General features: G+C 48.8%; 1 protein-coding gene across 2 annotated transcripts in view; it reads right to left on the bottom strand.

Moving 5' to 3' along the window:
* The window catches only part of APCDD1 (APC down-regulated 1), a 32819-nt gene extending 30380 nt beyond the window's left edge, over positions 1 to 2439 (bottom strand). The window contains exons 1-2 of one of the 2 annotated variants that reach the window (XM_081561668.1): positions 2396 to 2439; positions 2127 to 2309 (exon numbers count right to left, since the gene is read on the bottom strand). In XM_081561668.1, the coding sequence (XP_081417794.1) occupies positions 2127 to 2184 (58 nt within the window). In that variant the 5' untranslated portion in view covers positions 2185 to 2309; positions 2396 to 2439. Of the gene's footprint in view, positions 1 to 2126 lie in introns of both variants that reach the window. The other variant, XM_081561672.1, reaches the window with a different exon arrangement.
* Positions 2440 to 14805: the final 12366 nt, after the last annotated feature.

Genomic DNA, 14805 nt, shown 5'->3' with positions numbered 1-14805 from the left:
TGGGTGAGATGGATTAATGCCCATATTTTGTTAAAACTACTTCAAGTAAGTAAAAACAGGTCAGAAAAAGAGGAAAGGGAAAATACTCAATTGTTTCCTGGTGCTCTTCACTACCCTAAGGCATCATAACAAGCAAGCCTCTCTCAGATAACAGAGATTTATACCCAGAAGGACCACTCCCTCACTTTCTCCTCTTTGTTGGAGCCCCCACGAGCGCAGCTGGTCTGTGGGCAACATCAGTGTGCATAATTTTGCCACAGGAGGTTCACTTTGAAATGGGATGACTTTTTGTAGGATCATCCTCATCATCCCCTTAAACTTGGCAAACCTTGTTTTTTTCATCTTACATCCTTTCATTATATGTATGCCTGCACACACACGTGCACACACATGCACACATGTGCACACATGCACAGGAGCTGGCCCCACTGGCTTACTCCCTCTTCCTGACTCCCTCCCGGCACACTGTGGGTCTGAGTAAGCCCCGACCCCAAGGGGTCCAGGCTGACTTCGGCTGGAGTCCGGAGATCTGGGGCTACATTCAAGCCACACTGAGGCTGCACTTGGGCTCCCCTTACCCATTGGCACTATCGCACTGGCACTGTGGTGCAGGAAGTGTGGTTACAACTTCCAACCCTCAAAACAACGAGGAAAAACTCAGGACGGGTTGGCCTAGGCCACGTCTCCAAGGATGGCTTTTGTAATCCAAAAGGCAAATGGCTTTGTGCGGGGAAAAAAAAAAAAATTCTGTTCATGCCAATTGCAAGTCCTTTTTTTCACTTTAAAGGCATTCGCCCATATGCCTGTTTTCCTTCAGCTACGATGAGAGGTTTTTTAGGGGACACTCACCCCTTCATCCTCTCTCTCTCTGCCTCTCGTTTCTGGTGTGGGTGGCAGCTGCCGTTTGATCGGCCCGTGGGCTCTGATTTGTTTCATGTTTCAGCCAAAGATGAAGACTGCTCTGTAATTCCAAGCAGATGGGCCGAGGAGCGCAACCCTGTAATTACACCTTCTCTCTTTCTCTGGCCCTCGAACTGTGAGTCTTCCAACCTGACTTTGAAAGTCTGGGATAGCTGGGGTTCTGGGTACACCTTGGCCATCCGGCAGGTCTGGCCCAGCCCAACTGGTTCACAGGGTCCTTGGAGCTGTGCTGCCCACGCTGCCCGCCTGAGCAGGAAGACAGAGAAAACAGCCGCTCAGGGCTCCAGGGTGCTGCCCCTGCCTCTCCTAGATGGTCTGAAGGGTCACTGCCTGACCGCCTTCTGAAGCTGGATCAGAAACCTAGAGGCCGCGAGGGTGATGACCTGCTGATCTGACATGCAGAGGTCATGGTGGGTGTGGAGGCAGGAGAGCTCTGCTCCTGGTGGACACTCCACTAAAGGGCCAGGCGTTCACCTGTAGGGAAAGCTGGCCCAGAACATCTGGATCAGCACACGTGCTGCTGCCACCCAGCCCCATAAGTCCGCCTTCCCAGCCCGGAGCAATGCCCTCTTACTTTCTTCGGTGCAATTCCTGGAGCACTTGTAAAGCCTGCTGCTCTCTAGCTGGGGGTTTACTGGGGCCGCTGAGAACATGTGACACACGAAGCAGAAACAAAACCCACGAGAGCAGGAGAGAAGCAAGCTCAGGTCCCGGAGAACTTAGGGGACTAGTTTTAATTACTGCCCGTCTTCTGCTGCGAGGATCCCGCTCCCAGAAAGTGCCTCCAGAGAACCTACCGGTCCACCTGGGACAGACCTCTCCCCAGCCCCTCGAGACACACATTCTCCGAGGAGCACTGCTTTCCCCCTGAAATGATCACAGTCCTCTGCACGGTCCCCCCAAAGCCTCGAGCTCAGCGCAAGCCTCCTGCGCTCTGACACTCCGTGAAGGGAGCACAGCCTGCGGGTCCTTGACGGCCTGTAGTCCGAAGCCCCGCAAAGTGGACACAAGTGTCGTGGGACCTGGACAGAAAGTCTGTGAGCGCGCGCCCTTCCAGAGAGAGTGCGGCCGACGCCCGGGAACGCGAGCCTCTTCCAGGACGCCCAGGAGGGGGCTGTGCCTGGCCGCGGGGTCACCTCGGTTCTGGGGAGTCCCTGCGGGGACACCCTCGGCTCCCGTCCCACACCCCCCCTCCCCGGACTCACCGTGAAGCAGGAGGGCCGGGAATAGGGATGTGAGCAGGAGGCGGCGCACACAGGACATCTCCGGGCCTCCTTCGGGACCGCCTGCGCGCGCCGCACCGCCCGCCGTCGGGGGACCCAGCTCCCCGGGACCTGCCCGCAGCCCGGGCGGCGCGGCCCGGCGGCGCGGGGACAGGGCCAGGCACGCTTCAGGCGGCCGCCGCGCTCCCCATGCCCGGCCTGGCCCCTCCGCTCCCGGCCTCCCGTCCCGCGCCTGGCCCTGCGCGCCCGGCCGCCTCGCGCCCGCCCGGCCGCTGCCGCTGCTCGGAGCTGCACTGGCCGCCGCCGCTGCGCCTCTTCATATTTCCAGGGCGCCGCCGCGAGAAGCGGCGAGGCGGGGCCTGGAGGGGGCGGGGCGGGAACGGGGCGGGGCTGGGCGGGCCTGGAACTGGCCGGGGGCGGGGCGATGCGGGGGTGGGGCCTGAAGTGGGCGGGGCGATTGGAGGGGCCTGGCGGGGGCGGGGCGAATGGAGGGGGCTGGGTGGGGCGGGGCCTAGAGGGGGCGGGGAGCCTCCCGACCCCGTCGGGGGCTAGAACGGCCCTGGGCTCCGCCGGCCCTGCTCCGCCCGATCGCCGCCCCTTGGCTCCCTTCCCCTCCCCTGTCCCTCCGGCTCTCCCCGCATCGTCTCCCTCCTCTTATCCCGCGGCCCTGACGCGCCCCTCCTCTCAAACCTCATCCCCTCTCCTCCCCCAGGCCCGGCACCCCTTCCCTCCTCCTCGACTCCCACTCTAGGACAGGTTCTCCTGCGAGGGTTTCACAGCTCCCGGCCCGGGCCCCCTTCCCGAAAGGGGGAACACATGTTCCTCGCCCTCCCTGCCCGCCCCACTCCGGGCAGCTCTGGACCGGTGTCTTCCCTCCTCTCACCGGGGAGGATTCCCCACTGTGCAAGTGTGGGGACAAAAAGTGGGGTGCTGCAAGGCCGGGGTCTCCAGTGGGTTCGAAGAGGGGTCCACGTGCCAAGCTTGGGGTGTGTGTGAGACTGAGGGAGAGGAGATGAGAGGTGGCAGAAGGGAGAAAAGGCTCCCCCCACCCCGGGGGGGATGCTGAGCTCCTCCCCCGGAGGGGTTCACGAGCAGGCGCAGGGAGGGATGCAGACCCCTCTTCCAGTCTCCTTCCAGAAGAGGAGCGAGGACTTGTGGGGACAGAGGGAAAATTTCAGAGGCACACTCCCTGTCAGTCTCCTTCCCCTACCTCCCCTCCCTCCCTGCCCAAAGCTTGGTTCTGTTTAAGGTCTGTGAGTTTTGGGAGTTTGTTCAGTTTTTCCTGGGCTTTGAAGACCCAAAGGCAGGGACAGCCAGGCACTGCTTTTGGTCAAGGCGGCTTCCTTGCTGGCGGACTTGGGTGCTCACTCTGGTGGGCCTGGAGTCCTCTCCTCTGAGCCCCTCCAAGGCTTCAGGGCGCTCAGGAGGAGGTTTGTCAGTAAAGGAGGCTGAATGTCACCTCACACTGGCTGAGGAAAAGCAGAGATCACGTGGAATCAGGAAGACAATCTGGACTCTGCTGGTGTTTTTCCTAAATAAAACACTTAAAACAGAAGACGTGACTTCCATGAGTTTTCTTCCCCTTTGAACAAAGTAGCATCAATAATTCAACTCTTTGTGTTATAGACTCTCAGCAGTAGCTGGACTTTAGCATCGGAGTAAAACTTGGTAAAACAGATGAGGGCACGTGTGACAGTTTCCTTTTTTTTCTTTTCTGAGAAAGCCACAGGTCTTTCGATGTGGTTGTGCTGATACTGTTTGATGTACTTTAATTTTTATCACCATCACTATCACCTTTCATCTTTAGTTTGAGGGATCATAACATGCACCACCTGCCTACCTTATGAGTGTGTGGGGAGGGTTATGTGCCTATGTTTGCAAATCTGGAGGATGAAAGACTCTCATGTGTGAAAGAAGGGACGGTTGTGTCATAAAACCCTGGAGCAGGAACATAGCTGAGTTGAGCTTGCTATGCAGCATCTCTCTCTGGACCAACTCTTCTCCATCCCTTGCTTGTGTCTGTTTCATAGCCAATTATGACCTGTGGGATTTGAATGTTGCCCATGGGTCAATCGGGTTTAAAGCAGGAACTTGATTTCCTCGTGAATGTTGGGCAGTTGGGAATGATATAAACAGCATATTTGACTGCTTAAACAGGACTTAGCCTTGTCACCAACAACACATACTGGGAGGTATCTAGCTTCTCTATGCCTTTTGTCATTGGATGCCTTTTAGTCTATCAGGAAATATTTGAAGCAACCAAATAACATGAGAGAGTGTTAGGGATGGTGTGTTTATGTACAAGCAACTGGTCATTGAAACGTGAAGGTCATTCGTCCCATGTTAGCAGAACAATTAGGTGATAATCTTCATGAAAGATTATTTGATCCTGTCATTTAAAAGGAGAAGAAAACCAACAGGTCAGCCATGATTTGGTGTCATCTTAACCATCAAGTTGATACCATTTTTGTCTTTCCAACTGGTTTTACTGGTGTGGTAGAAACAAAGCCGGAATGATGTCACCAATTTCAAATCTGTTTTGCCAGTTTATTTTCCACATGTGATGTCATTGCTTAAAATGCTCGACCCTCAACATCCAGCCAGAGTTACTGCTCCCAGAAATTCCCTCACCGCCTTGTGCTGGTCTAGAAAGATAGAGTGTTCTCCATATAGGGCTCATTTTCTATATTATTTTTTGTGGTTGTTATTAGTGTACTCACTTCTGGAAGAGAGCAATGATAAACAAACAAACAAATGGTTTGTCTTAGAGTGATTACATGTGGATAGATGATTAGAGTTGTAGAAATGGAAGAGAGGCATTTCCAGGTAATAAGGTGACTATGGGCTGCACCTCAGAAGCCGGCCCCCTGAAGCCAGCACAAGGAACTTCCCTGGGGCACTTGTAAGGACCAAGTCTTGAGCAGGTCCTGCGGTGTTGGGAGAGTTCCAGGCAGACACAGCTGGACAAGATTCCTTTAGCAGCATCAATAAGCAAGCATGTTAGACTATTTGGAGGGACTCATAAATAACTTTTGTCATTTGATGGGGAAGAAGAAACACAAAGCTGCTGCTCCAGTTCAGAGGCGCACTTGAAACCCATGACTGTTCAGTCACCCGCTCACAAGGCCACTCACGTGTTTACCAAGAGGTCTTTTCCCACAAGCACTGAAGATCCTCGGAGCCTCTGTAGCTGACTCGGTCTTTGAAAACCAGTCCTTTGCTCTCCCCTAATAACCCTGGATCATGAGTGGGTTTTCAGGGATGGACTGTGCTGGGCACAGAGCTTGGATGGTCACCTTGGCTGGGTTTTCTCAGGAGGTGTCTCATATCTTAGGGAGCACAGAGCAGCTCAGTGTCACCTGTGTTATCTTGGGATATGCAAGGACCAAAATCCTTTAAAGCTTTGGCCACAGTTTGGTTTCCTAATGTCTGTGAAATTGATCTAAAGGCATGCGATCCTGCAAATCATTTGGAATTTCGGAGATCCCAGGCCTTTCAGTTCTTGAATAAAATGACAGTTTTAAGAAGGATCAGAGGGGGACTTCTCCAGTGTTTCATTGGAGCTAAGATCCCACCGGCCAGAGGGCAGCTAAGCCTGCACATCACAACTAGAGAGCCTGCACTGCAATGAAGATCCCACACATCCCAGCTGAGATCTGATGCAGCCAAATAAATTTAAAAAAAAAAAAAAAAAAGAAGAGTCAGAGGAATTAAAGCATCAATTCCAGAACATGTCTGACTGTGAATGTGGTTGAAAGCATCATCCCACACCCTCAGAGGACAGGCAAGGTCTCCAGGAACAGACTTTTCTCATAATTTGTATTAGATGTCAATGCCAAGCCCATGACACCACAGTGATTCCTTGGTACTTAAGAGCCCAGAGGACAGAAATGGAGCCGGGTCACCTCCCTACCCCTTTGAGCACCTGAGCCAGTGTTTCCAGTATTTCACCCACAGCAGAGCTTCACTGGTAAAGACAATAAACTTGAAAAATCCTACACAGCTTCCTCGGATGCAGAGCTAATAAAATTATTCCAAAGAGTCCTTAGAAAGGGATGGCCTTCTGGGTTATATCTTTAAGACATGTTAATTAGAGCAAACTCTAATTCGAAAATAACATGCCATTTAGATGCATCTCTGAACAGCACAGTCTTCTGAGCTTAAGAAATTAAAGATTACTTTCCATTTTACATTCATAGTTATCAGAGAAAACATTCAAATGTTTGTGAGCTTAGCAACCATTCCTTCATCCACCCACCCATCCACCCATCAGCATGTGTTAATCAATTACCAAGTGGTGGTGCTAGCCATAAAGAACCTGCCTGCCAATGCAGGAGACATAAGAGGACACAGGTTCAATCCCTGGGTCAGGAAGATCCCCTGGAGGAGGAAATGGCAACCAACTCCAGCGTTCTTGCCTGGAGAATCCCATGGACAGAGGAGCCTGGTGGGCTAGAGTCCATAGAGTCGCAAAGAGTCCAAAATGACTGAAGCGACTTGGCACGCGTGCATACGAAAACAGAGGCAGACGTGGATAAGGCTGATTCAGTCTAACCGTCTCTTCACCCTGTGTCACATATTTGTTTGGGGAGCTGCTGACAAACTGAGGCCCTACCCACTGAAAGAAAATAGAGATCCCCCAGTGGCAGGAGGCAATACAGGACTTGAGTAGCATTTCTGTCTGTACTCTCACATCCTCTTATAACGTGCTTTCCTGTAGGGCTGGCTGCTGCAAATTGCTTTATCTGCTCCACTCGATCATCTGGCTCTTTGAGGAAAGGAAGAAAATTGGGTATTATGTTACATCGCCTCCCCTGGCTCCTTCACAAGACTTTCCATAATGGGCGTTTGTTGTGCTGGTTGATGAGGCTGGATAAGATCAGAGCATCAAGAAAGAGTCTTTATGAGGTCGACACGACCCTTGGCCACTGCAGGACACGGCGACAGAAGCAGAAGGAGAACACAGAAGCTCTGGCAGTCAACCCCAGCATGCCCTAGGTTGTTAGAGCGCTCGAAGCAACACTCAGAGACGCTTGACACATGAGAGGCGGGATGGCGCTCCGCTTAGGGGGCCAGAGTCACCAGACTCAGATCCCTCGGCTCTGGGGCCTCGGGCAAGCTGTTTAACACAGCTGTGAGATGGGAGGAATAAGATTATGGGCCTGCACATGGTCCAGCACTCTGTAAGCATTCCCTAAAATAACTCGCTGACACTGAGCCCTGCTGCTGGACCACCTGGTGCAACTGCACCGTAGCACCCCCCCATCCCAGATTGCATTTGGGGGGTGTGTGTGAAAAAGACGCAGCTACTGCAATAATCTGTGGCCCTCCAAAGGGTGAAATGTGTACCCATGTTACCTACAACTTCATGGGGGAGAAATTAGGAAGAAATGTCTAAAACAGTTCCTGGGGGCAACAATGAGGAAAAGTTTGAGAAACACTGTGCTAAAAGAATAAACTATAAGATGACTGCTATTATAATTAAGGATATACTAAACTTGTACAATAACTTCCTTTCTTTATTTCACTGGGTAGATGTTGATTATATGAAACCAAAGTATGTTTCGCTTCAACCGGACATCTGGATGGCCTTCTCCCATCTGGTTACATCATCGTAACATCACATTCAATATTGTTTATTTTTGATTTAAATACTTCAGCTATTACTAATCTCTTTTTACAGAGGGAAAAATGAAGGCCAGAGAGATTCAATAGTTTGCCTAGAAATCACACAACTTTTGGAGGGTAGAAGCAGTAGGTTTTCTAACTCTCAGGAAGGTGCTGTTTTCAACTCAAAAGTGTTAGTTGCTCAGTATGTCCAACTCTTTGCGACCCCATGGACTGTAGCCCTCCGGGCTCCTCTGTCCATGGGAGTCTCCAGGCAAGAATACTGGCGTGGGTAGCCATTCCCTTCTCCAGGGGATCTTCCCCACCCAGGAATGGAACCCGGGTCTCCTGTATTGCAGGTAGATTCTTTACCATTTGGGTCAACAGTGAAGTCGTTCAGCTCTAAGGCTGTACTATAAAAAAATAAATAAATAAATGTCGTTTACCTCTCAGAAGTAGAAAAATGATTTCCATGTTGTTCTGAGATATTCAAACTCAAAAGGGCTGCTAGACAGGTTATCTGGACATTTATTGCAGTTGATATCTGTGTACTTGGGTCTGCAGTTCACTGCTTTATGTCAGTTCAGTTGCTCAGTCATGTCCGACTCTTTGTGACCCCATGGACTTCAGCATGCCAGGCTTCCCTGTCCATCACCAACTTCCGGAGCCTACTCAAACTCATGTCCATCCCGTCGGTGATGCCATCCAACCATCTCACCCTCTGTCGTCCCCTTTTCTTGCTGTCTTCAACCTTTCCCAGCATCAGGATCTTTTCCAATGAGTCAGTTCTTCCCATCAGGTGGCCACTTCCCATCAGGTGGCCAAAGTGCTGGAGTTTCAACTTCAGCATCAGTCCTTCCAATGAATATTCAGGACTGATTTCCTATAGGATTTATAGGTTGGATCTCCTTGCAATCCAAGGGACTCTCAAGAGTCTTCTCCAACACCTCAGTTCAAAAGCATCAATTCTTTGGTGCTCAGCTTTCTTTATAGTCCAACTCTTACATCCATACATGACTACTGGGAAAACCATAGCTTTGACTAGACGGACATTTGTTGGTAAAGTAATGTCTCTGCTTTTTAATATGCTGTCTAGGTTGGTCATAGCTTTTCTTCCAAGGAGCAAGCGTCTTTTAATTTCGTGGCTGCAGTCACTATCTGCAGTGATTTTGAAGCCCCCAAGAAAATTAAGTCTGTCACTGTTTCCCCATCTGTTTGCCATGAAGTGATGGGACCAGACGCCATGATCTTGGTTTTCTGAATGTTGAGTTTTAAGCCAACTTTTTCACTCTCTTCTTTCATTTTCATCAAGAGGCTCTTCAGTTCTTCTTTGCTTTCTGCCATAAGGGTGGTGTCATTTGCGTATCTGAGGTTTTGATATTTCTCCTGGCAATCTCGATTCCAGCTTGTGCTTCATCCAGCCTGGCATTTTGCATGAGGTACTCTGCCTATAAGTTAAATAAGCAGGGTGACAATACACAGCCTTGATGTACTCCTTTCCCGATTTGGAACTAGTCGGTTGTTCCCTGTCCAGTTCTAACTGTTGCTTCTCGACCTGCATACAGATTTCTCAGGAGGCAGGTCAAGTGATCTGGTATTCCCATCTCTTTAAGAATTATCCACAGTTCGTTGTGATCCACACAGTCAAAGGCTTTGCCGTAGTCAATAAAGCAAAAGTAGATGTTTTTCTGGAACTCTCTTGCTTTTTCAATGATCCAGCGAATGTTGGCAATTTGATCTCTGGTTCCTCTGCCTTTTCTAAATCCAGCTTGAACATCTGGAAGTTCACAGTTCACGTACTTTTGAAGCCTGGCTTGGAGAATTTTGAGCATTACTCTGCTAGTGTGAGATGAGTGCAATTGCACTGTAGCATGTGAATGAGTACACTCTTTGGCATTGCCTTTCTTTGGAATTGGGATGAAAACTGACCTTTTCCAGTCCTGTGGCCACTGCTGAATTTTCCATATTTGCTGGCATATTGAGTGCAGCACTTTCACAGCATCATCTTTTAGGATTTGAAAATCCTAAAACTGCCCAACTGGAATTCCATCACCTCCACTAGCTTTGTTCGTTTTATGTGTAAAATAACCAAACAGCCTAGTTTTTAGAACAGATCATTTCGATCAGTGAAACAGGTGGTTTGACTAGATAGGCACTGCAGTGCTGCCCTGTGGCTGTGAATTTGCAACTGTAGAGTGCATGTCTTTGTTGTCATAGCTTCGGGTGTACGTGTCAGAGTGACGAGCAGTGCAGGCTTGGCTGCACACACCACCTTCCAGCAACCTGAAGTTCAGGTCTCCAGGGCAGGCTGAGCTGAAACAAAACAGTGCTCTGGGCCACCAAGTTCAACAGTGCCAAGTCCACGGTCATGCTTAATCTCCACACTTGTGTAACATGCTGTAATCCTCAAAAGGCTTTCAGATGCATGGTCCCTCTTGATCTCATGCGGTTTTGTGAAGGCCGGAGGACAGCCAGGGCAGCCCTGATTTGTGCACGTGAACCTGACATTGGAGAGGTTTACTGTATCTGTGCTAATATCTCTGGCTGATACACGGCGCTCTGAGGTGGCGCCTCTCTGCACATAGAAGTTGTGTATTTCATTCATGTCAGATCACGTCATGCCCTAACCTAGCATGTCTTTATTTTCATATACAGATTTCGATGACTTTGCTGCCTCTCTCCTTACAAAGACAGCAGGGGGGATCCTTTTCTAAACACACACAATCATTAAAAAAGCACAAGAATTCAGCTGAAAATAACCATATACACCTCAGAAAGCTATATGCGTGTTTAGTTTGTTTTCTCAGATTTTGTCTAGATTTCTCATCAGCTTTAGCCCAGTGCCCAAGTTAGTAACTCTTCATGGACCCCCAGTCGATGCATGGATACGAGATGTTCTACTATATGGGAGCCCAGAGGTGAGTGAGAGGCGCAGGATTTCCGGGGCAGGGTGGAAGCATAGCTCCCCCAGCACCGTCTGGAGCAGCCACCGGAGCCTGGGCACCTGGGAGCCTCTGTGCTTGTGTGGACGGGGCCCCAGCTCCCTGTGGGGGTGGGGGCGAGAGGGCAGCAGGACTTGGCTTCACTGTGTTTATTTTGAAATCTGCAAAGCCAGATTTCTCTTTGATTTATGTGATGGCTCTGGTGGTTTTATTTATGATGTTTGGCTGGGGGTGGAGAATTTGGTAACGCCACTGGGAGTGTTGTGTTCAGGTTCTGTTCTGACTCGCCAGTGTTATCTAGTTCTGTTTTATTTTCTACCTTATGTAACATAAATTCAGCACCTGAATTATCCTAACTGGGAATCAGGTTGCAAAACCTTTCCCATTCCCACGTGAAAGCAGAGGAAGATCAGGGAAGATGTGGCTCAGATCTCTAGGTCTGTGGGCTGGTGGCTTCTCCTCTCCTCTCCATATTTTGGGGCCCCCCCGCCCATGGCTTCCCCTGGCCTGTCACCACCGCTGGGGAAGAGACTTGACAGACAGGGCAGTCACCAAAAGCTCTGCCTGCTTTTCATTCCACGCTTTGCCCTGGATCGCCGCACCTTTCACTTTCTGGTGGCAGTTTCTCCATCATCAGCAAGCCAGGGACCTGGGACTCCTGGTCCCTCTTCTCTGTTGGTCAGTGGCTTCACCCACAAGTCCTCCCACAATAGGTGGGCAGTTGATGCATTTCAAGAACTGGACTATGATTCCATTATTGAACACACTGACGGCCTTTGTGTTGTCCAAGGATGCTTCATGACACGGGAAAATGCTGATGTCACCTGGCAATTGTACTTTGTGCCATGATGGACCTGGCAAGTCAACCACACCGCATGAGGATATGGCTGTCCCAAGACTCAAGAAAATTGTTCTAGTTCAGTACTACCTAAGGAAAACAGAGGAGTCTATTTTTACACCTGGAACTTGAACATAAATGTCAGCTATCACAGACTTATTTAGAGCTCGTTATGAAAAGCAGTGTACCTGGCTCAAAAAAAACAAACCAATAGCGAAGAGCCTAACTGATGCCTTAAGATCCCTTCTTTCATTGCTGAGAAGTTTACTGTTTTGGCTCAGATGGTAAAGAATCTGCCTGCCAATGCAGGAAACCTGGGTTCTATCCTCGGGTTGGAAAGATCTAGAGAAGGAAATGGCAACCCACTCCAGTATTCTTGCCTGAAGAATCCCCATGGACAGAGGAGACTGGTGGGCTATAGTCCATGGGGGTCTTAGAGTTGGACATAACTGAAGCAACTGAGCACAAAACAACTTCTCATAATATGAAGATGCATGGTCTTCAGCTTATTCAGTTAATTTTGTTTCAAGTGGAGACAGAAGTTGTTACAAAGGAAAAATGAAATAGTTTAGCTTTAGCTCATTTGCTTTTTGGGGGGTGTAGTTTTACTTAAAGCTCATAAAATATACCAAACGGCTAGAAACCAGCCTGAAATTACACACACAAAGAAAAATAGCTGTATTAAATAACATTATTCTTACTACACAATGGAGCCATCTTTCAGGCAGCTAGCTGCTAAACAACCATGCTCTGTGTGTGTGTGGATCTGTGTGTGTGTGTTTGCGGGGGTGTGGGGGTTGCCTTCTTCCCACATTCCCAGAATACCCGTGGTGAAATGAATAAACTGGAGAAAAAACAAACGAGAACTGGGCCAAATGGACACTGCCAGCCGGTTGACAATCTCCTGGGAGCGTTCTGACACATTCATACAAAGAAGGAAAATATTGAAACCATATCATGGAGAACCAGCTTGTCCTATGAAATTCATGAAGGGTGGACGGTGTCAGTAGCTTGGACAACATGGTTCTGTGAAACCAAACCAAACCACGTGCTGAACAAGCCCAGGGCAGGGAGGCAGGGTTGGAGTTGGCATCTGCAGTGAGTGAGCTTCCGGTGTCCTGGTCCTCTGTGTCCCAACTCCACGGTGGCATTGCCCAGCCTCAAGCAGGTGACAAAGGATGTGCTTCATCAGGTGGCCCCGCTGTGGGCTGGACTGGCTGGGAGCTGTGGATCAGACAGTCAGGAACAGCCTGAGTATCTCCTGGTGGGGCCCGGGGAGCAGGAGTGTTTGAGGACTGCAGGTGTCTGGGCTCTGAATATTCTGGCCAATCTACCTGGGGTGGCCTCCACCTTGCTGAGGATTAGATGAAGGAACATGCATTGGGAATAGAAACCCACATAAGTCTGAACATGGAAAACACCCCCAAGTGTAGGGGACAGAGGCCCCGGGAGAACTGGCTGGAAACCCTCAGCCCCGGCGGCTTCCTCCCGAGAGAGGCTGGGTGTCTGGTCACTGGGAGGTCAGCTCAGAGCGTGTGGTCCCAGCCCCGTGGCTCCAGCATCCTGGGGCCTCCACTTTGGGGGCTGTGGAGGGTTGAAGAAGCCCCTTGTGCCCCCGGTACTCCTGCTGAAGCCCAGGGTGGTCTAGCAAGGCCAGGCACCCTCCCGTCCCCAGGCCCAAGACACAGAGAGGAAAGTCTGTCTCGGGTATAATTGGCACCTGTGGATTTTACATCCCAGCTCATGGTGATGCCTCTTCCCAAACCTGAGTTTGGAGACAGGAAGACGGACACAAACACGGTTGGGAAAGCCATTCAGAGGGCACATGTCCACCCCCTGCCTGCGGGGGATGGAAAGAAAACAGTGGGATTCTGCTTACTTTATTCTTGTTAGATTTTCAAAGAAGCATAGCCCAGCATGATGCAAAAAGATATCATTTAATGCCATTAATAGAGTTTATCATTTTTTTATCCTTTTAGAAATCATAGTCTTTGTGTATTTTTTTTAAGGATACAGTAGAGTGATTTTTTTTAAACTCAGGGGTATGTGATCAAAAATGTTGAGCCATCAGCTATAGATGTTTCATAAAGTTGGAGGAAATTGGAACCCTTCCTTCAGTCAAGGAAAATGGAAGATGATCCTTTCTCCATTGGTCAGAGGCTGCTTTCTTCGCACCATATAAAGCTAAGTTTAAAACCTCAAGGGGATTACTGAACTCTGCTCATTTAGTCTCAAAATAAAATGTGAAGGACAAAGGTTAGAGTATTAACCTGGGAAAGTGTGTATAATTTCATCTGTTGAACTCTTCATAAACATATTGACTATTACATTTTTAAAAAACATTACCTGAAAAAACAAGGATCAAATAGAGCTGCTAGTGGTCAATTAAAAATTATAAAGCAAAAACTGTTGACCAATTAAATATAGTATAAGGAATTCTAGTCTGTTTCATTTAATTTCTGTATCTCTTAAATGACTCATTTTCAACTTCTAATTTGGACACATTTTAAAAATGGTTTATTAAAGAATATTGGAGGTTTTTTTTTTTAAGGATTCTTATTGATGTGTTCTAAAGTGGAAGTTTTGGCTTCTTAGGTGGCTCAGTGGTAAAGAATCTGTCTGTCAATTCAGCAGACCTAGGTTTGATCCCTGGGTGGGGAAGATCCCCTGGAGAAGGAAATGGCAATCCACTCCAGTGTTCTTGCCTGGGAAATCTCACGGACAGAGGAGCCTGGTGGGCTACATTCCATGGGGTTGCAAAAGAGTAGGACACGACTTTGCAACTAAACAGCAACAACAACAACAAAAATGGAAGTGTGGGGAGTGTTTATGCCACATTAGCTCTATCACAAAAATTAACATATTCTGCATGTTCAGTGAAATCTAGTTATTTTAATTTAATGCTCTAAGAGTACTGTTTTACATGATTTCTTTTTATTTTCTTCAAAACTTTTTTCTCTTTTAAAATCTATTATTAATTGGAAGATAATTGCTTTACAATGTTGTGTTGGTTTCTGCTGTACAACATGAATCAGCTATAAGTATACCTATGTCCCCTTCCTCTTGAACCTCCTTCCCAACCCTCATACTTGACTTTAATTAGAGAATCCTATGGAGCTAATGATACAGCAGTATGTATGTCTTTGGTCTATTTGCCTGCTCACTTTTGATCCATCAACATATTGTCATTTCCAGCAAGTTTTTCATTAGTCACCATCCATATCAATATACTCTTCACATTGTGACTGAATATAGCTGAATTGGAGAGGCATGA

This window comes from Giraffa tippelskirchi, chromosome 14 (genome assembly GCF_054371585.1).
Source record: "Giraffa tippelskirchi isolate mGirTip1 chromosome 14, T2T-mGirTip1v1.2.pri, whole genome shotgun sequence".
Lineage (NCBI taxonomy): Eukaryota > Metazoa > Chordata > Mammalia > Artiodactyla > Giraffidae > Giraffa > Giraffa tippelskirchi.
The sequence above is the reverse complement of the archived record's forward strand: the minus strand, read 5'-3'. Positions and strand labels throughout refer to the sequence as shown.